This window comes from Eriocheir sinensis, unplaced genomic scaffold (genome assembly GCF_024679095.1).
Source record: "Eriocheir sinensis breed Jianghai 21 unplaced genomic scaffold, ASM2467909v1 Scaffold151, whole genome shotgun sequence".
Classification (NCBI taxonomy): domain Eukaryota; kingdom Metazoa; phylum Arthropoda; class Malacostraca; order Decapoda; family Varunidae; genus Eriocheir; species Eriocheir sinensis.
Window position 1 is genome coordinate 608993 of NW_026110862.1, and position 22597 is coordinate 631589.

At 42.3% G+C, this 22597-nt stretch overlaps 1 protein-coding gene and 1 long non-coding RNA gene across 8 annotated transcripts; one reads left to right on the forward strand and one right to left on the reverse strand.

Annotated features, from left to right (window-relative positions):
- Positions 1 to 38: 38 nt before the first annotated feature.
- On the reverse strand, positions 39 to 12651 carry LOC126990265 (very low-density lipoprotein receptor-like). Of its 7 annotated transcripts, XM_050848812.1 has the most exons (10): positions 12484 to 12651; positions 10666 to 10858; positions 7222 to 7362; positions 6808 to 6948; positions 6561 to 6671; positions 5510 to 5674; positions 4517 to 4627; positions 2913 to 3026; positions 2031 to 2165; positions 39 to 1551 (listed from the first exon to the last, which is right to left on the reverse strand). In XM_050848812.1, exons 1-10 carry the CDS (start codon positions 12550 to 12552, stop codon positions 1496 to 1498), a joined length of 1236 nt encoding a protein of 411 aa, XP_050704769.1. In that variant the 5' UTR covers positions 12553 to 12651; the 3' UTR covers positions 39 to 1495. The 7 variants fall into 7 exon arrangements, with proteins under 7 accessions (XP_050704769.1, XP_050704771.1, XP_050704772.1 ...); XM_050848814.1 differs by lacking the exon at positions 7222 to 7362; XM_050848815.1 differs by lacking the exon at positions 6808 to 6948.
- Positions 12652 to 13421: 770 nt separating this feature from the next.
- Positions 13422 to 21997, forward strand: LOC126990266 (uncharacterized). The gene is made up of 6 exons (XR_007744185.1): positions 13422 to 13861; positions 15980 to 16072; positions 19345 to 19572; positions 19737 to 19871; positions 20485 to 20557; positions 21954 to 21997. It is a non-coding gene; the product is annotated as an uncharacterized LOC126990266 (long non-coding RNA).
- Positions 21998 to 22597: the final 600 nt, after the last annotated feature.

Consider the following 22597-nt stretch of genomic DNA (forward strand, 5'->3'; position numbering starts at 1 on the left):
TTGTTCCTCGAGCTGCTGGAACTATAATTATAGATATCTTCGTAGATAAATGTTTTATTTTTAGTTTTTAATTCGATGTTTTACACAATAAAATATTTATTCTAAAGGAATGTTGGCAAATCATAAATGTGTGTATGTGTGTGTGTGTGTGTGTGTGTGTGTGTGTGTGCGTGTGCGTGTGCGTGTATGTGTGTGTGTGTGTGTGTGTGTGTGTGTGTGTGTGTGTGTGTAATTAGATAAAACCAAGCTGTATATATCGGTAATCAAATATATTAAACACTTAATATCCTCCTTGATCTCAGGAAGCAAAACATGACCAGAAACATTCCTGCAGCGGTGACGTCGCCATGTTTTGGTGTTTCCTTCCACTCGTCACTTGTGGAGCATTGAAGCCAGGTTGTCACACTCGCTTGTTAGGTGGTCGTGCAAGGCAATGTGTTTTTATTAATATTACTTACAATACACCAACAGCTGTTTAAATAAAACCACGATAATACTGATCAAGGCTACAGAGAAATGGCATGGCAGGATCATATCATTAAAGTGTGAACTAAAGCCAAAACAGAAGGGGCGGCTTAAGTGTAAGGGCCGCAAGCACCCACTTGCTTTTCTGTTTTTTATAAGGAAAGGAAGCAGCTCAGGGGGAAGAAAAGTAACAAAAAGCCAGCTGACACTGCTCCTGCAAAGTGTCTAGTAAAAAATTATAAAGTTCTGAAAGAGGACAGAATCATTTGAAAACCCAGGGAAGCAGGGAACCCTCAGTTCATTGCTTGAAAAATCGTTATTCTATTGACATGTGACAGTTTTATATCATGCAATTACCCCAATAAATACAGGACGGAGTACACGACTGGCCCCCAAACATGATCCTTCTTAGGTCACTCAAAATACTACAACCGGTGTGGCGGACAAGAAGTTCCAACACTAAAACTTGCTCATGCGCAGCCCACCACGCCCCAGAGCTGCAGACGGCGGGTGTTGATAAAGATTATTTCATAGCAAAGGAGGCAGCTCAATAAGATACAAAATAGCCCGCTCCCACTTTCATATCTCCTGAACCCCGCAGACCTCAAAGATGTAGCTAGTTTAGTGTGTTGTGCAACACGCAGCCGAGAAATGAATAAAACGCTGGGCCATCGCGTCCAGTCCGCAGAGACTCATGTTACAGTGTATACACTTTGTGAGTACACTGTACCCTGACGCTGAGTGAACTGAGGACTGATTGCCTGACTGACTGCGTTATACAGCCTGGGGAACACCTTAAGCACTGCAGGCCGCACAGATATGTCTTGTTTAGAGTTTTGTGCCTTAAGGAGTCAGCCATTGGTGTTGCTTTGGGAATTTATCCTCCGGGGTAGCTTCTGGTCCGCTACACCGGCACTACAGAGCAGTTCATCATCTTCCCAAGGCCTCCCCGCCTGCCTCCACACACTGCCTCCGTCGGGTCAAGTAGTGCCTCTCCGTCAAGTGTCCTGATGGGTGGGTTGCTTTCGGCTTACAGCAGTGCCTCCTCCCTTAGGTTAGGATCGGCCTCCGTAAATCTGTTCCGCCCTGAGAAGGAGAGGGAGAGTATTGAATCCCTGACAAACACATCTTACTCTTATGAGAACAATAAATCACAAACACTCCAATAAGTATATACATACATCCATTACTTGCAAGGCTTCTGGACTGGCCAGTAATGACCACCAAACGGTTAATGGGGAGGGGCCTATTTGCAAAGGTAGTCTATACAATACGAAGGCAATATATAGAACACAACCAATATTTGCCAGACTTTAGCACTGGCCAGTGATGTACACTAAATGGGGTAAACAGCGGGTAACTACAATCACATTAGTCTAACGCCATTAGTGGGCAGTTGATACTTCTTGACGCTCCAAAGACACACGCTTACTGGGGGAGGGAGAGTGTCTGATTGCTGCGAACACAGTATCATGAAGGGTATACGCTAGGTGACGTTGTGTGCATGTGTGTGTGTGTGTGTGTGTGTGTGTGTGTGTGTGTGTGTGTGTGTGTGTGTGTATTACCATGGTGCCATGGCCAATGTGGTCTGCATTGCCACTCGTCGGAGCCATCGCGGCAGTCTCGGCGGCCGTTGCAGCGTAATCGTTTGTTGATACACGAACCATCCCGGCACCTGAACTCCCAGTGGCGGCAGCGCTCTGAGACGGAGTAGTAGTAGTAGTAGTAGTAGTAGTAGTAGTAGTAGTAGTAGTAGTAGTAGTAGTAGTAGTAGTAGTAGTAGTAGTAGTAGTAGTAGTAGTAGCAGTAATAGTAGTAGTAGTAGTAGCAGCAGCAGTAGTAGTAGTAGTAGTAGTAGTAGTTAGTAGCAGTAATAGTAGCAGTAGTAGTAGTAGTAGCAGTAGTAGTAGTAGTAGTAGTAGTAGTAGTAGTAGAAGTAGCAATAGTAGTAATAGTAGTAGAATTAGTAGCAGTAATAGTGGTTAAGTAGCAGTAGTAGTAGTAGTAGTAGTAGTAGTAGTAGTAGTTAAAATAGTAGAATTATTACACTAATGATGTCAATATTATTGGTGATACGAATAATAAGAGAAACTGTGAAATAATAACAATAATTATATAATAATAATAATGATAATAAATTATAATAATAATAATGATATTAATAAAATTAATAATAATAATAATAATAATAATAATAATAATAATAATAATAATAATAATAATTATTATTATTATTATTATAATATTTAATAATAATAAAACAAAGAAATTGATAATCAGAAGAAACCAAAGAGAAAAGAAGAGGAAGAAGACTACAACAATGACGATGGCTTCACATGGAGGGGTTGCAGGTCTTAAAAGGATGTCAGCATCACAGTAGGAGAAGTTTGAAGGTCACTGCTCAGCAGGGCGCCTTAGTGCACGGTCACACGGTCTTTGGCACTCACTAGGTCGACAGCCTTCCTCATCCGAGCCGTCCCTGCAGTGAACGCAGCCATCGCAGCGGTCCTTTTCACTGATGCAGCCACCGTCTCTACACTGCCACTGGCCCGCACCACACCCTGCATTACAGCACACAGTTAGGCAGGGCTGGGCAGGAGTTAAATGAGTAACAAATTAAGGCCGACACACCATGGGTAGATGATACCTCATCATTGGTCAGGTCAGGGATTGGGGAAAAACGTTAGGTTGAGCATTCTGTTATGTTTTGTTTGCCCATACTGGCGATCAGATAAAAGGTCCGAAGTGGATAGATGGTTATAGATCTTCTGGTTAAGGATATATTCAAAAGCTTTAGAAAGACAGGAAAGTAAAGCTATAGGGCGGTAGTTTGAGGGATAGGAACGGTCACCCTTCTTAGGCACAGGCTGTACATAGGCGTACTTCCAGCAGGAAGGAAAGTAGATGTTGATTGGCAGAGACGAAAGAGTTTGGCCGGGCAGGGTGTCAGCACGGAAGCACAGTTTTTAAGGGCAATAGGAGGCACTCCATCAGGCCAATAAGCCTTCTGAAGGATGAGGCCAGGGAGGGCATAGAAAACATCATTCTTAAGAATCTTAATAACAGGTATAGTTGAGTCAGAGGGGGGATGAGTAGGATGAATATGCCCAGAATCGTCCAGAGTGGAGTTTATACCACAGATATTTCTTCCAGAGTGGAGTTTATACCACAGATATTTCTTTAGATAATTCTTGCTTGAATTCATCCAATTTCACAATTATGGTAGCCAGAGATGCTTTATGGAGGCATGGGGTGCACATCCAATTAATTTTAGGTATATTCTCCTGCTTAATTCCAGACAAATGAGCACATTTCACATGACACCATTTAGGGCACAAACAGCATCCGATCCATTTCTCGCCTGTGAAATCCTTACAAACGTAAAACAGATCCATCGCGCCTTTGGCTTTGCCAAGCATGTCGCAAATAGATCAACTGTCAAGAAAAGTACAGTTGGCTCCACACAAACCTATACTAAACATTTACCGAGGAAAAAAAATACTGCTGCTATAAAGAAAATTAGCTCAAAATGATTCTTAAAACAACCACGCAAAGCACAGAAGAAACAAAGTTGATTGAAAATGCTGGAGGACGAAGGGGAATGGATGATGGCCAGAAGATCGGTATAGTGAAGTGAAGTAAGACAAGCGGGAAAGAAATAACAAAGAACATCAGTCAAACATCCACAGTCAGTCTTAAGCATTACATCAACCCTTCCTAGCCCGGCTTCAATCGCATTTTTCACGGTTATACTGTTTATTCCTTCTTCATTAAACTCTCAACTCCCCACCCTTTACCCTCTGAAGCACCCCAAACTTTCCCATGCCCTACATTCGTCCCTTTCCTATTTATCCACTCACAATAGGATCTCAGTCCAGCACAGCAATCTTTCACATCGACTCTTTTCAGACCCTTCGTGAACCATTTCCCAAATAAGACTTCCAACTTTTCCTCATCCATCTTTTACTTCTTTACGCCCGCCTCGATAACTACTATTCCGCTTTCCCGCTCTCATTCCCAGCATTCCGTCGTCCATCTGTTTTGTACTCACCTGAACAGTCATGTTCGTCTGTCTTGTCCTCACAATCCTCGTCGCCATCACAGAGCCAGTCTTTCGGGATGCATTTGGTGTTATCACAAAGGAACTCGTCGTTACTGCACTCTGTGTGTGTGTGTGTGTGTGTGTGTGAAAGATATAGTGGTATTAGAGAAATAGGAATAGACGTGCTCTCTCTCTCTCTCTCTCTCTCTCTCTCTCTCTCTCTCTCTCTCTCTCTCTCTCTCTCTCTCTCTCTCACACACACACACACACACACACACACACACACACACACACACATACACACACACACACACACACACACGAGCGTGGGTGGGGACGGACAATGAGAGCCAGGGCAGCTACTATCCTGGCGGGTGGCCTGGAGGGACTATCGTGGGGCAGCCCGTCAGCACACTGACAGCGTTGTAAAACAATACAATCAAGTGTTGTGGTATTCATACAAAATCATTGTTATTATCCTAAAAACGAAACAATCATAGCACTGCATAGCCCTATTAGATTATTAAATCGTTAATTAGTTTTATTTTGAAGTTAAAAGGAGTTAATATATGAGGGGAAGAAAAGGTGTTGGGACTGTGTGGCAAAGTGGCATGGCGGGACTGACCCGCGGGAGCCAACGACAAAACGATCTAGGGAATCTGGCTTCACTATACTGGACCACCGTCAAAGATTCACAACGCTGCGTGGCTAACAACTCAACTGTACGCAGGCTAGACCTACTCTGGAGCTGGCGGAAGTGCGGCACCGGTATTTCGGATCATTCCCCGGTCAGATATTCGTTATATTTCAACGATTTTTCTTGGAATTGTTTCAGTCTTTGAGCGACCAATTATCTCCAGGACCCTTGGGGTTGCCGGATATCCGGGGACCGTATAGTCGGGGTTTAAGTGTGCATGTTTCCTTAATAAAACCCCAAAAAATGGTAATGTTGGCGATAACAAAGCCAATATGGATTCTAGAGGGAGAAATATGACCACTCACTAAAAGCAGGAGTAGTGGTGGTGATGGTGGGGGTGGGGGTGGTGGTGGTAGTGGTAGAAGGACAGTTTTCTTCATCAGCGTTGTCGAGACACTCATAGTTGCCGTCACATCTTGCAGCACACGTGCCGTCACTACAGGTGAAATTCTTCGGCGATGCACACGTAGCTACACACAGGAAAAAATAATATCAACAAAATCAAGTCATAGTGATATACGACCCTAACGTATGTTACTGTGTCTCAAAAAAACGAAGTCACAAGTCTAAACAGATTAACTATCAAGAAAAGTACAGTCGGCTCCACACAAATATATACTGAACATTTACCGAGGAAAAACAAGTATTGCTGCTATAAAGAAAATTAACTTTCACAAATCCTTCTTAAAACAACCACGCAAAGCACAGAAAAAATAAAATTGAATGAAAATGCTAGAGGACGAAGGGGAATGGATGATGGCCAGAAGATCGGTAGTGCAGTGAAGTAAGACAATAGGTAAATAAATTAACAAATAACATCAGTCAAACATAGGCCCTAGTCGTAAACATCAATTCAGTCTTAAGCCTTACAACAGCACACCCCACCCCGGCTTCAGTCGCATTTTTCCCGCTTATAGTATTTATCCCTTTTTCATTATCCTTTCAGCTCCCCAACCTTAACCCTCTCAAGCACCTCAAACTTTCCCATGCCCTACATCAGTCCCTTTCCTATTTATCCTCACACGAGTCTATCATCTTTCCATTAATTTTCCAACGCCCGTCTAAATTCTTAAGCATACTTAAACTTCTCAAACCCATTATCAGGACACACTAATAAACCTCTTCCACCGATTAATCCCCTTCCCATTAGCCCGTTTCAGTCTATTTTTGCTGTAGAATATCAGTCGAGCACAGTTATCTTTCACATCGACTCTTTCCAAACCCTACATAAACCATTTCCCAATAATACTTCCACTTTTTCTCCTTTTTCGACTTCCCTACGCCCGCCTTGATTACTTCTATTCCGCTTCCCGCTCTCATTCCCAGCATTCCGTCGATCATCTGTTTTGTACTAACCTGAACAGTCCTGTTCGTCTGTCTTGTCCTCACAGTCCTCGTCGCCATCACAGAGCCAAGTATTAGGTATGCATTTGGTTTTATCACAAAGGAACTGGTCGGCGCTGCACTCTGTGTGTGTGTGTGTGTGTGTGTGTGTGTGTGTGTGTGTGTGTGAGAAAGATATATGAAAGAAATGGGCATTGAGACACGCTCTCTCTCTCTCTCTCTCTCTCTCTCTCTCTCTCTCTCTCCCCCCGATACTCACCACAGTCCTGCTCGTCGTCCCCATCCGGACAGTCCTTATTGCCGTCGCAAATATTCACTCTACAAATTGTATCGCCGCTCACACACGTGTATGTGCTGTCCCCGGGACAACTCCTTTCACTTATATCAAATGCGGGTCCAGCTGTGAAAAACAGACACGCACAGGATTATTAGAACGCGCATAACATCATAGAATTGATTTTACCTTTCTTGCTTATCGCCAAAGAAAAGAACAAAACATATACGCGACTCTCTCTCTCTCTCTCTCTCTCTCTCTCTCTCTCTCTCTCTCTCTCTCTCTCTCTCTCTCTCTCTCTCTCTCTCTCTCTCCCTTCTCTCTCCCCCCCCCCCCCTCTCACACACACACACACACACACACACACATACACACACATACGTACTCACACATACTCACCACAGTCCTGCTCGTCGTCCCCATCCGGACAGTCCACCTTGGCGTCGCACACATGCACACCACAAATTATACTGCCACTCTGACACATATGGTAGTCGTCCCAAGGACAACCCACTCCACGTTTTTTTAATGTGAATCTAACTGTGGAAAACATACATACGATAATTATTAAGCATAGCTCTGAAGTTCCAGAGGTTAACATTTCCTTCCTTCGTCGTCGTCATAGAATTGAACTCACATGGGGGCAAGCAGCAGACCTTCACGTGGTGCCCCTGTTATCCGAAAGGAGACCAACTGCTGTACTACACAAAGCCACAAACACTCTAGGGTGGTAAAAGGATCAACCCTCGGCCCTCGGAGATGACACTATCCAAAATCATCAGCTTTAATGCTGAAGGACTTTCGTCGGCAAAATTAGAGATCCTTGGAACTCTGAAAGCCGATATCTTATGTTTACAAGAGACACACTGCAGCTCACGGCCAAGAAACATCCCTGGCATGAATCTTGTTATCCACCAACCAAGCCCTGTCCATGGCAGTGCTATTTATACAAGAGATCAATCGAACATCCAGAGCTGTAGTAATCACTCCGCTGATAGAATCGAAATCCTTCAAGTCGAAACCGAACACCTCATCATCACATCAGTGTATAAACCTCCTCCAACACCATTTGTCTGCCCAGCAAACCACAACCTGAACGGCGAAAAAGCCTGCTTGGTTATCGGTGATTTTAATAGTCACAGTACCACCTGGGGCTACAGCCAGACAAACAGGGATGGTGAAGAAGTGGAACTCTGGGCTCTGAATAAAAATTTCATCCTCCTCCATGATGCCAAGCACAGACCATCTTTCTTAAGTGCTAGATGGAGAAGAGGCTACAACCCCGATTTAGCTTTTGCCTCATCCAAACTCTTCAACAACTTTGAGAAATCCATCTTGAAACCAATCCCAAGATCTCAACATAGACCAGTGGCAATAGAGATCAGACCTGTTCTAAGACCAACCGAAAGCAAACGAATGCCTAGATTTAATTTCCGAAAGGCAAATTGGGAAAAGTTTACAACCGAACTAGAGGCCGAAATAACCAGCATTAACCCATGTCCTGGAGATTATGAACATTTCCAAAAACTTGTCTGGAATGTTGCAACAAAGAATATCCCAAGAGGGCACAGAAAACAGTATATACCTTGTCTCACCAGCCAAAGTAAGATGTTGTACCAGGAATACCAACAGGCATATAATGACGATCCATTCTCTGAAAACACCATAGAACTAGGCGAGTCACTGCTCGACCTGATAAGTACAGGAAAAAAGGACAGATGGCAGGAACTAATAACCGGAATAGATATGACTCACAATAGTAAACAGGCCTGGAAAACAATTCGGAAATTAAACACCGAGAAGAATACCAACATAAGCGTAGCTGCAGTTACCCCGGACAAAGTTGCACACCAACTACTATTGAATGGCAAACCCAAAAATAAGGAAAGGGGACACAAAAAGAACATGAACGTTGAAATGACCGACTATATGAACAATAGTGAAGAACAATTCTTCCCATTTTCGACAGAGGAACTGGATGAAGGCATAAAAACAATTAAACTTGGCAAAGCATCTGGATTAGACGGCATCACAGCAGAAATGATACATAATTTCGGACCTAAAACTCGTCAATGGCTCCTTGAGTTGCTGAACACCTGTGTAACAACTCTAAAAATACCAAAAACATGGAAAAAAAGCCAAAGTCGTAGCTCTCTTAAAACCGGAAAAAGACCCAACATCCCCTAAGAACTACAGACCAATCTCTCTACTGTGTTGTCTGTATAAGCTGTATGAACGCTTGATTATGATCCGAATTCTACCCACAGTGGATGACCAACTGTCCCACGACCAGGCAGGTTTTAGACCTGGCCGCTCCTGCTGCGGCCAGGTCCTGAACCTCACACAATACATAGAAGACGGCTTTGAAAAACAACTGAAAACTGGAGCAGTCTTCGTTGACCTCACTGCGGCATATGACACGGTGAATCACAGGGCTCTCCTATTTAAGGTAGCCAAATTAGTGAAAAATTCAACCGTTGTCCGGGTGATAGAGTCCCTCCTGAACAACCGGAGGTTCTTTGTAGAGATGAACAGCAAAAAAAGCAGGTGGAGGCTACAAAGGAACGGATTACCACAGGGATCGGTGTTGGCTCCAATGTTATTCAACATTTACACCAATGACCAGCCGCAACTCCAGAACATCCGCAGATTTATCTATGCAGACGATCTTTGCATTGCGATGCAAGCAAAATCCTTCCATGCCATCGAAACCAGCCTCACAGATGCACTGCAGTCTCTATTAACCTACTACAAACGTTGGTTCCTAAATGCCAACCCAGGAAAAACCCAAGTCTGCACATTCCATCTTAACAACAGCCAAGCAGAAAGAAGCCTCAAGGTCACTTGGGAAAACAAAACACTTGAAAACACCAAGTATCCTGTATATCTGGGTGTGACTCTGGATAGGACATTGTCTTTTAAAGAGCACACAAGGAAACTTAAAGAAAAAGTCGCAACCCGAAACAACCTATTACAAAAACTTGCAAATTCTTCATGGGGAACCAACCCACAAACCCTAAAAACAACCGCCATGGCACTGTGCTACTCCTCCGCGGAATACTGTGCCCCCGTGTGGGCACGGTCCTGCCATGCAACAACTGTGGACCCAGAATTAAACCGGGCTTGCCGAATAATAACAGGCAACCTGAAGTCGACCCCACTACCGGCCCTATATAGCCTTGCAAGCATTGCGCCACCCTCCATCAGACGTGACGCCATCACCAAGCAGGAGCGGGACAAGCAATTGACCGACAACCGACACCCACTGTATGGTCACCAAGAAATGCGGCGAAGGCTTGTCTCACGCAAGAGCTTCGCCACTGTTATAGGGCTACAAGGACGCACACCAACTCAATATCGGCATGAGCAGTGGATGGAGATTAGTAGGACTCCACCACATGGGCCACTCCCCCCACCATCTGAAAACCTCCCGAACGGAACATCGTTTAACAGGAAAGAGTGGGTAACCCTAAACCGTGCCAGGACTGGAGTTGGCAAGACAAACGGCAACCTTCAGAGGTGGGGACTGGCGGCTAGCGCAGCCTGCCCCTGTGGTGACCCCAATCAAACAATGGAACATATTCTCCGAGGCTGCGTGTTGGGCCCAAGCTGCTCCAACCAAGATCTCCTGGAAGCAAACGAAAGATCCCTCCAGTGGTGCCAGTGGTGGAGTGACAAGATATGATGATGACACAAAAAACGGACATGTTGTTCCTCTCCTGCTGAGGGAGAAGTTCCTACCCTTATATCTACAAAAGAACATATGTGGGAATGGCCCACCATTGACATGCATCCCGTCTTTTTACTTTGCAATAAAGGCAAGAATCAAACAAACCAGCTCACCCGAGTCAGTCCCAGGCTCGTCCATGTCTCTCTCGTCCTTGTACTCCAGCTTTCCTGAGCCTCCTTGGTAGTCCACGAGCCTGCTTGACGAAGATTGTCGCCGAGGTCGCGTCAGGTCACGGCCTGACACCCTGCTGGCCAGCACCCTCGTCTTGTCCGCAAAAGTAAAGTCTAAGTTTCGGCTCGGGTCATCCTGACCATGTAATGGGAGAGAGGAGAGACATAGAGGACTCGTGTAGATGCGTGATAACACACACACACACACACACACACACACACACACACGAAAAAAAATGGCGTCAAAAATAAATGTAGGAGACTACGCATACATTTTCCTGTCCCTCGTTAAATATATCAGTTCACGGGAGTATACCCCGGGGCACATTGCCTCTCCCACCCTACGACACCATTCCCGGTGGTACCTCTGAGCAACACCGATCATTCAGATGTCGTCTCCGTGTTCACTGTCACCACGGTGGGCGTGTTTTGTTTTCAGACCATTTGGTGGCGGAGTTAGAAGAAGGTCGCTAGTAATCATATTGAAGGAGAATTGGAATTCTTCGTACTACCGATGAATCCTTGGGGTTGACCCACCCTCCCAACAAGCTGTCCTAACATGATAATTGAGTTTTCATACCAAAAAGAATCAACTTGATTTTTCTTTGAGTAGATTTAGAGTTAAAGACTTCCTCAGCATTGTGATAATTTAAGGCAATCTTTATCTAATCTTATTACGTATCAGAACGGTAAATGAAAGAGTATGTCCTTTCTTATATGCATATGAATTTGCTTAATATGTATACATGATTTTTGTCCCGATGTAATGAACTTTAACTGCGAGAAATAGTTCGTGTGTTGCGTTTTATCCATTGCGGTAACTATCGCATAATCACCAATTAGCTGTTTCTTTATTACATTTTTTTCTCGAGAGAAAACGATTCAGATAAAATAACAAGGGTCACATATTTATTAATATACCTTGGGGGTTTGCAAAACAGTATTAGTTACAAAGAGATTAACCATTTATTCCAAACTCAAATAGTTTCAGTGACACTTGTCTGATATTTTTTTCCCAGTTTATGGTTAAGATTTTAAGTTGATTTTACGAGTTTGTTGTCAATTCGTGTTCAATGAAGCGACACTTTGTCCCAAGTCTCGTCCCAACACCATACGTTCAAAATATCTGCTCAAATGCTATACATGGGTAGGTGGTGGCTGAGTGCTTAGCGTGCTAGGCTCACATTCACCATGCCATGGACAACGTCGGTTCGAATCCCCACCTGGGATTTTTCAGTCACCGCCGAGTAGCCTAAGACTACGCACATCCTGTCCAGAAGACCACCCATCAACCCGGACTCTAGAAGAAACCGTCCAGTGAATCAAGAATGAGTTCCGGGGGGGCAGCATGAGCCAAGCATAATTGGCGCCACTATAAAAAAAATTGCCTGCGCCACGACGGGCTTGGGCCGACCATCTGGCCCCCTGAAGAAAGCCGGCCGGCTCTATAGGCGGGGATGTAAAAAAATAAATAAATACTTTGGGACATCGCAAGGATTGCTGTTAGTTACTGTGTATTAAACACGCTTAAATAACCCTGCAGGTCCCCTTCCCATACCAAGTAACTTGTGCCACGATCTATCGCCTTCCTAAACCCATGAGCTATGTGGGCATCCCCTCAGACTCCTCTACTCAGGATTGTCTCAAATTTTGAAGCCAATGGCGAGTGTGACATCCGCGTTCTCCCTCAGAACTGTGACGGTCTGTAGCGCTTCCTAGGTTCTGCTCATTGTCCCTAATGCTCGCATGTCTCTGGTCTACCTGAGGCAGAGAGTGGGCGAGGGAGGCGGCGAGCAGCAGGACCACCACCAGGGAGCGCAGCGGCGGCATGGCGGCGGCTGGGGGGTGAGCTTCTTTGCCTCCTCTGACACACACGGGACCCGCACGCTGGGGCCGAGCGGAACAAAGTAGCGTGGCTCAGGGTGGCTCTGGGCGTATATGTAAGGCCACGACTTCCGCCATTTTGAAATGGGTATAGGCACGGAATGCATAAAGAACGGGTTATCTAGGCAATGACAAAAAAGTAAGATTAAGGCGTAGGAGGTGATAAGAGGCAGGAAATACACCGAATATGACGTGTTCCTATCGATGTGGTTACTTATCAGTGAGACGTGATAACCAACAGGAAGCAAGTATTAATGATAAGCGATCCCTGGCTGTTGCAAAATCAATAAAACGCTGCCGCCATTAGCACGCCGTCGACGACTCCAGAACCTTTTAAGTTAAAATTAATAGTTACAAGACCAGTTCCTAAGCTGAAGCAGTCTGAGGAAACGAATTAGGGATCTGTTGGCTGAAAATATTTAAGGTAACAAGTCAAAGATATGTTATCAAGTGACCTGGTAAAGCTAACAAACCTGCTGAGGATGACAAAATTGGGGCTGGAAGGTGTGTAGGGGGAAGTGTGCAGATGGCTCGAGTTAGCTAATAAAAAACTAATTATGTGCCAGACGTCAGAAGTCTTTGGTAAGATGAGATAGGAGTAAAAAGATAAGACACAGGAAAGCGCCAGTGATTTATGGGAGGATGACTCGGTGACAGGGCTGAGAGCTGTGAGTCAGAAAAAGACGATCAGACCAAAGGGGTGTGCAATATATATATATTTTTTTATTTTTAGAGAAAAGGTGCACTGTAAAAATTGGAGGGTATTGAAAGGGTATAACTAGTTGTGTATGGTATAATTTTCAGTGAAATACCCCTAACTTCAACAATACCCTTCTTAACCACGAGGAAGGGTATTTAAAATCAAGAATAGACCCTCTATGAGACATAGCAATAAATATGTGTGGAGGCTTTTTTATTTTAGGCTATGAATTTCAATGTTACTCTTTATTAAATCTCAGCATTTGTACACTGAGTATATACTGCGACAAAAGACACGATAAAAACGTATTGTTTTCGAGATATCGATAGATTTGAGAAGAGACATTATCATGCGCTGCAGTACTTGGCAGGAGCTGCATGCATAATTGCCAAAGGTCGCTTGAACAGTCCATCGCCCCGGTCGCAGAGCTAGGAGCGCGGGAAGCCAGTGCCACCACCCATCAGTGCTAGTGTCGGAGTGTTGTGGAGTGCCTCATCATTATTTTCGTTTTACAAGCCTACTGACACAGGATTTCATCAATATCAACTATACCAGGTAAGGATAACTGCTTGTGCTTGTCTACATAAACGTAAGAGGAAGGTCCCTGGGTAAAGGAGTTAGAGAAAGGACAGGTTAATTTGTGCAGTATACAGAAGTCAGGAGGAATTCAAGTGATGAGCTGTGAGGGGGAAAGGAAAAAGGGAGTTATCATTATTATATGTTGTGTGTTTGAGAGAGAGAGAGAGAGAGAGAGAGTGTGTGTGTGTGGCAGCCTGGCTGGTCCGTTACGGGTTTAGTACCAGTACGACTCTCATGGAGGCGTCCTCTAGCCTACCTCTACGGGGCAGTCTCTGCTCAGGTAAGAGTACTTCTTTAAACTGCTAGCAGTGCTATTATGTCCCACTGCAGCACCATGAGCGTACTGGGTCTTTTTTTCTCGGCTCAAAACTTTTGGTGGTGGCCAGCCCACTTGGAGAAAGGTCCGGGGGAAAGGGGTAGGGAACTTCAGTAGTGTTGCCACCTGTCCCTTAAAATACGGAACCGTTCCGTATTGAAGCGTGAAATGCTGCGTTCCTTATTGAACCAATACGGAACGCCATTTGTTCCGTATTTGCCTGTATGAATAGTCAAGCAAATTAAATAAATTAATAAGTCATCGTGACCAAATATTAAAACAAATACATAACCAGTTCACAAAAATATATGAGTTTGTTAGGGGTTTGTCGCGCCACCCGCGGCCCGTGCGTTACGGGAACAGTACACGTAATATCTCGCACCGCCTCCACGGTCCATCACCAACAGCATAAGTAATGGCTATATTTATGATCCATTCATATTCCAGGTAGTTACTGTTTTCTCCAAATGAGTTTTCCTTTTTTCTTTAATTAAGGGAAATATATTTTTCAGTGTCTCATTCTTTAGAATTTATACAAACATGTAGTTTCAAAAATATATTACTGATAACTTGACTCATGAACGTATTTTCCAATATATCCTCACATTTAGTCAAGATATCCTTGAATTCCTCCTAATACAGGGTTCTTTTGGAAGAGCTTATCTTCAAGCCTTGTCAATATGATTGACTTTCTACCCGCCATCACTGTTCCAACCTCAGATAATGCGTTCCGTATTTTTAGGAGGTGGAGGTGGCAACCCTATGGGAAGGGACAGGTTAATTGGTGCAATAAGCCAGGAGGAGAGTGATGAGCTGTGAGGGGGGAAGGATAAAAAGAAGAGAGAATTATTATCATTGTATGCTGAGAGAGAGAGAGAGAGAGAGAGAGAGAGAGAGAGAGAGAGAGAGTATGAGGCAGGTCCGTTACACGTTCAGTACCAGTCAGGGGCAACTCAACTTTGATGACAGCCTCGACCGGACTATCAGTGAGCATTTAGTCTCTGCTCTGCTCTGTTTCACTACACTCGTCTATTGCTATTATAGTGTTATGGTCAGTTCATTATTATATGCTGTGTGTATGAGAGAGAGAGAGAGAGAGAGAGAGAGAGAGAGAGAGAGAGAGAGAGAGAGGGGTCAGGAGGTCAATTGTTTTTACTACGAAGCGGAGGTGGCTCAAGGTCAGGTTGGTGTGTGTGTGTGTGTGTGTGTGTGTGTGTGTGTGTAATCCACCTCATGGTCTACTGTTCATACCAGCCAGACGTTCCCCTACAGAAAGACCACAGTTCATCTTTCCGATTTGGGGGAAGGCCTGAGACCACTCACACACAGCACACAGGGAAAGCAAGGTCACAACTCCTTGACTGACATTTCGTACCTACTCACTGCTAGATAAACGGGGGCTACACGTGAAAGGACACACACACACACATACACACAGTCGGTAGAACGCCTGACTCTTATTCACGTGGTCTCGAGTTCTAGCCTTCTTGGACATCAGCACATTTTTCTGGTTGATACCGGAGTATTACTCTCCCTCCTTGAGCAAGGGGGAGGGGGGGTGTTGTCTGTGGGTCTCAGCGTTACCCGAAAATGGGAAATAACGAGCTCCAAGCTCACTCGGTAAGGGTAAAGCAGCTGGCGACCGCAAGTCCATCGCGTGATCAAGACCATGGGTGAATTGCACACACACACACACACACACACACACACACACACAGCTTGCTGTAGCTTGTTATTAGAATTTAGAAACACAATATTCATATGTGACTGTATTACAGAAGTAATGGTGTCGGTGTCGACCTGGGGCACTGCTGAAGTTAGTGACTGGCTAACAAGAATAGGACTACACAACTATGTTCAAGTTTTTATAGGTAAGGCCTTGATATTTGAATTTTAGAAAAATAAATAGAAAAAATTCCTAAATATTAGAAGAAATCACTGCTGCTGAAGTTGTTGGAACTTAATATAGTAGTAAAGGAATCTGGAACTTACCCATCATCACTGAAATTTATGTGATATGCACTAAGTAAAAATACAGCTATCAAAGCAATTATACAAATCTCAAGACCTCTATTGTGTCAAGAAACCCAAAGTAATTATTTTTATTCGCAGGGAATTTTATCATTTCTAAGATTTTTTTTCATATTTGGAAGTCGTGGTCATGCTTGTTATTAACTTTCCTTATTTCAGGTCTGTAGAGGAGCATAATGCCTAAAGTCAAAGCCCATCCACTTCCTTGTCCATTTTGTAAAGTACCAACTTATAATTTCAGCCAGTATACAAAACACTTGCAGATATATCATGAGCATGAAAACAAATTTAAAATCAGCTGTCATGATTCAGACTGCAAGAAAACATTTACAAGGGTGTTTCCTTATATAATTCATAATAAAAGGAATCATGCAACAAAAGAATTCCTTGACTATGCAGCAGAAGTTTCACACTCAGAGAAAATAAACAATACTGGGAAAACAGAATGTGAACATATCGAAGTAAATAATCCAACTGAAAGCAAACGTGGTGAAGATCAAGAGAGCGTTAAAGAGGAGTTTACAATGCATTTTGCAAAGTATTTACTCCGTTTAAAAGAAAGACACATGCTACCCGACAATGTTCAAAGGTCGCTCATTTCGGAGCTAAATTTTTCTGAACTTTTCAGATAATATATACAAGAAAATAATAGATCAGTGTTTCTTAGAAGAAAATGGAAGTTACCCCAAAAATTCCCAAACTTACAAAGCTTTGAAGACACAGGGACCATTGTTTGATGAGGAAATAAATGCAGTCAACAGTAAGTTCAAACTGAGAAGCTATATTGCAGCAAACTTTCCTTATGTAAGTCCACAAGCTTTTTATTTATCTGTTCATGACAGAGCGTCCATATATCATTATGTACCAGTAATAGAGATGCTGAAAGCAGTGCTCTCAAGAATAGATGTACAAAAGCAAATACAACAAAATGAACATAGCTATCATCACCCTAATGTGTTATATGACACTTGTGATGGTGAGTGCAGTAATACTGTTGACTGCTTATCAAACCCCATCAAACTTCACATGTATATTGATGAATTTGAGATTTGCAATCCAATTAGTTCAAAGCGAGGGGAGTATAAATTGACAGCAGTGTATTTTGCAATTGGAAATCTGCCCAAAATTTTAGAAATAAAGAGGACACCATATTTTTATGCCTACTGGTTAGGCATAAATTCTTGAAATTATATGATCCTACGTACCAAAAACTTTTTCAACCTTTAATAACAGACTTACAAACTCTACAAAATGGCACTGAGTATGATGCAGGCTTCAAGAAACTTAAATTTACAGCCGTGCTAGAGTTCGTGTTGGGAGACAATTTGTCGTCCCATGCTGTGGCTGGATTTCAGACAAATTTTAATTCAGGCTCATTCTGTAGGTTTTGTTCTATAAGATATTCTGAGTTCAGGAACACATTATGCATATCTAAATTAAGAGAAAGGAATAGTGTTGCCTATGCTCATCAAATAAAGTTCATTGATAAAAATGCAGCAGATGCAGCTATATATGGCATTAAGCATAGGTGTGCTTTGTCTCAACTGAACTATTTTACAGTTCCTGAATCATTTCCCTCAGATATAATGCATGACTGTCTTGAAGGAATAATTCCCCTAACTGTTCAACTTGTTCTCAAAGAACTTTATAAGGAAAATCTTGTTACAGTGAAGGGTTTGAATGAATCCCTCCTTCAAACACGGGTTCCTGTGAGTGATAAGCCTAATTTCTTTAATGACAATTTTTTTAGTGGAAATGGCAAGATTGTGGGTAAGGCTTCACAGAAATTAGAGTTGTTTCTAGTTTTGCCCCAGCTTGTTGATCTTTCCTCTGTGGGTAATTCTGCAGCATGGGATGTTTACATAGCACTGAGGAAATGTATGGATTTTATATTAAGTCCAGTTGTTGAAAAAGATCATCTGCCTCATTTAGCAGGCCTTATTGAATCATATATCCTGAAATTCAAGAGCACATTTGGTCACAGCAGTTTAATACCTAAACATCATTTTATGATGCACTTCCCCTCACAGATAGAGAAGTTTGGACCACTGAGAAATTTGTGGTGTATGAGGTTTGAGGCTAAGCACCAATATTTCAAAAAGCTTATTGCAAATACTAGGAATTTCAAGAATGTCACTCATACACTGACTGAACGGCATCAGATGAGAGTAGCTCACGCACTTGCATCATCAATTTTTTGCATGAGGGAAGGAACCGCAATCTGCAGTCATTAGCGTCGATGTAAACAGCTTGCCACAGTCTTTAAAATTAGCTCTTCAAGATAAGATTGGTAAACCACTGTCCAACATTAATACTGTAAAATGCTTGAAAGTTGATGGCGTAAGTTACAACACAAATTCAAGTGCTTGCTATATACTGGACTGCAATGATGAAACTCCTTGTTTTGCACAAGTCAAACACATAGTGCTAGTGGAAAAGAAATGGTATTTTTGTCTCAAATTACTGTTGCCCAAGAAATATAATGAAATTGCTCATGCATATGAAGTTGAACTTCACGCAGGTTGGATTATTGTACTCCCCGAGTCTTTACTTGACAGTCACATGCACAGAACTTACAGAAAAGACAAGGTGACTTATGCTTATTCAACATTTTATGTCACCAAGTACCTTAAAGCTGCAAATTAAGATTATGAAGCGCAAAGTTTCTTACGAGTCCTTTTTTTAGCTTCTTAATTGCTTTATTTAATTAAAAAGTTACATATATATATATATATATATATATATATATATATATATATATATATATATATATATATATATATATATATATATATATATATATATATATATATATATATATGTTTGGTTCAGTCTTATTAACTCAGAATGTGACTCCTTCTCTTATTTGATTTATATCTAACTAGACAATGAAATGGAAGGGCAAGACATTATAGACATCAACGAGAAGATGATAGGGAAGCTGATTCCTCCAGTGGGAAAACAACTTCTCTTCTTTTGGGAGCAGGCTACTTTTTTTTTTTTTTTTTTTTTTTTTTTTACAGCAAAGGAGACAGTTCAAGGGCACACAAAAAGCAAACATTAATAAAAAAAAAGCCCGCTACTCACTGCTCCTATACTACTCCTATACTAGTCTTTCAGTGCTGGATACCCAACCTAAAGGTGGAAGAACGTCACAGCCAACTCATGACGCAGTGGAAGCAAGAGCAAGTACTCCAGTGAGCAGTATATGTGGAGAGCCATCGTTATCATCTCTAACAGACACTTTACTGTCTGATGAGGAGGAAGTGTCTCAGCCACCTTCCACAGTTATCAATGACGAGACCTCTGGTGACCTTTGGAATGATTTGCAGAATTACAAGTGAGCTGCTGATGTTCATGTCAGGGTGTAATTTCTGTATCTGCCAAGTGTTCATGTCACCATCAATGCTAGATTCTTGAAGACTTTTTTTAGTCCGCCAAGCCATATTAATTAACAGAGGAGTCTTCTCTAAATCTTACCTTTGGTTATTTATGACATTTCAGACTGCCTCTTTTTCCGCCATGCGTAAAGACCCTCTTACAAACAAGAAAAAGTCCACAAGATTACCTGCCTGGAACTTCAAACAGAAGAAGAATCATTGAGGTCCTTACATGTGACCTACAAAAGAGGAATATCCTGTAAGTACACCCTTTTCAGGGCATTTTCACAATTTTAATTGTCTCTAAAACACACACATCAATCACTAATGAGAGCATACATGTAGGGTGTGTGTGTGTGTGTGTGTGTGTGTGTGTGTGTGTGTGTGTGTGTGTGTGTGTACACATATTATATATATATATAGAGAGAGAGAGAGAGAGAGAGAGAGAGAGAGAGAGAGAGATATAGAGATATAGATATATACACACACACACACACACACACACACACAGAGAGAGAGAGAGAGAGAGAGAGAGAGAGAGAGAGAGAGAGAGAGAGACTAAAGGCCGGTCTACACTATCAGTGGGCACCTGTGGTTTTGGAGTATGGTAACGGCGAGTACCTGGAAAATGATAGTGTAGACGCGAACAACTGAAGCACCATCCCTGACCGCTCGGAGAGTTTCTGCCATGCTTCACCACCATCCCTCGAAACTGATGAGTTGCGTGCTCCAGCACCACAGGTGCCCACTGATTGTGTAGATCGGCCTTTAGATGTTGCTCAGTTGAATATTATAGTTTATAACCTGCATTCTTTACAAGAGATATATATATAGTACATTCACACTATAAGTACCCCCTTATCTCCATCCAGGACACCTTCAAAACAGGGATACACCAACCTACTAGATGCCCTGTTTAGTGAATATCCACACATTGGAGACCCAGTAAGAATGCATGTTTTATTAATTTGATGTGCATTTCGCCTGTGTAATCCATGTTCTTATTATTTAATTAGAACACATATAACTCTAAATTTAATGGTTAAACGTAAATAAATGAGTGGCCGTACTAATTTTTTTTGTCACTTGCATCAGTGAACGTGTCGTCATGTATGGGCTGTTTGACCGCCAAAAAAGTAACAATCATGCATCTTGCATGACTAATTTGCACTATTCCACAGACACCCAAATCAACAGGAACTGCAGTTATCAAGGAACGATGCTGCAGAACGCTTAACCTCAGACCTTTCTATCATTTCCGACTGGGGAATGAGGAACTTAGTTTTCTTCAATGCCTCAAAAACTCAATTTCTTCATCTACCTACTCGACAAAATCTTCCACACAACTTTCCCCTATTCTTCAGTAACACACAGCTGTCTCCCTCACCCATACTAAACAGCCTTGGTCTATCCTTTACCCCAAAACTCAACTGGAATTTTCATATCTCATCTCTTGCTAAGACAGCTTCCTCGAGGTTAGGCGTTCTGTATCGTCTTCAGCCGTTTTCTCCCCAATCAACTGCTTTCAATATACAGGTGCCTTGTCCGCCCTTGTATGGCGTATGCAGGCCATGTGTAGGGAGGTTCAACACACAGCTCTTTTGGACAGAGGATTCAAAGGCTTTCCGTCTCATTAGATCCTCCTCTTATGACCTGTCTTCTACCTCTCAAATCTCGCCGCGATGTTGCCTCTCTCTCAATTTTCTATCGCTATTTTCATGCTAACTGCTCTTCTGGACTTTCTAACTACATACCTCCCCGTCTCCCAGGGCCGGGCCTCGCTGTACACTTCTTTCTTTACAAGCTCACTCCTATACTGTCCAGACCCCTTATGCAAGAGTGAACCAGAACCACAAACATTTATCTGTTACTAAGCCGCGCAGTGTTTTAAGGCATGGTAACTGCATATTATTTTATTATGTCATATTGCACTGTATACATAAAGCCGCTTATCGTCATTTTCATACTTCACCCATTAAAAACTTAACATGTTAACTCACATATGTAATTTGTTGGATATTTCACATTTGTTTATTTTATTTTTTTTCATTTAGTTCCGCCTCCATATTGTGGAGAAATGCCATCACCAAAATAGAAAACATATTAAACATTAAAATCAATTAAACCATAAAGATAAAGTATCTGACACTTTGCTGAACGTTTCACTAATAAATAGACTATTCATGATTCATGGAGGTACAAGGTGAATTTACCAAGCCATAAGATAAAGTTTTGATGTTTTTCTTTTGAGATGCTTTACTTCATAGGTAGGCCTCCCGTGCGGAACTACTAATTATACCGTAGTTATTTTGCAATACTTTTGTAATGTGTCTTTCAACAGAAATGTTGGAGGATGTCCCTTCGTACCAAGATGAAAAACATTCAGTGCCACTAACATCACACAACACTGTGAAAATTCTTAAAGAAAATTTGGCTGTCCAGTAACAGGAGGTCGGAAAAGTACGGCATTGTCAGAAAGGAAGAAGTTCAACCACGCAAGAAAAGGCAAAAGCTCAAGGTGTGGATTAAGAATTTTATCTTCTTAGTATTGTTTGCATAGTTATGACACCGGCTGCATATGTGCTTGCTGATGATGATGACGATATGTCTTAGAACTATCACTGAAGTTTTTCTGATAAAGTTATTTTTTTCCAGGTTGATTTGGAGGACATGAAGATGATGAGGTGACTACACGCGCCCACATAGATGCACTGAATGCAGAATTGAGAAAAGGGTCACCTGATCTTGCAGTGATTGCTGTAAAATGGACAGAACATTTGTCTACCGTTGGAAAAGGATCAACGATCAACGTTTGTCAGTGGCTGACATCATCTCAGAGTTTCCAGCCCTGAGGCGAAGAAATTTTGTGAGTTTTCAAAATCTTTGTTGTCTTTTTCGATGTTAAGGGTTGTGCTATATGACGAGCTATGTTATTATCTGTCGCTGATGAATTCATTATTATTTATGAATAATTTTATAACATAT

Bases quoted from the DNA above. Each gene is read 5' to 3' on its own strand.
- LOC126990265 (XM_050848812.1), bottom strand. From the start codon at position 12,552: ATGCCGCCGCTGCGCTCCCTGGTGGTGGTCCTGCTGCTCGCCGCCTCC. The intron at 6,672-6,807 runs GTGAGTATCGGG...ACACACACACAG, and splicing joins GGACGACGAGCAGGACTGTG to AGTGCAGCGCCGACCAGTTC. The intron at 2,166-2,912 runs GTGAGTGCCAAA...ACTCCGTCTCAG, and splicing joins TGAGGAAGGCTGTCGACCTA to AGCGCTGCCGCCACTGGGAG.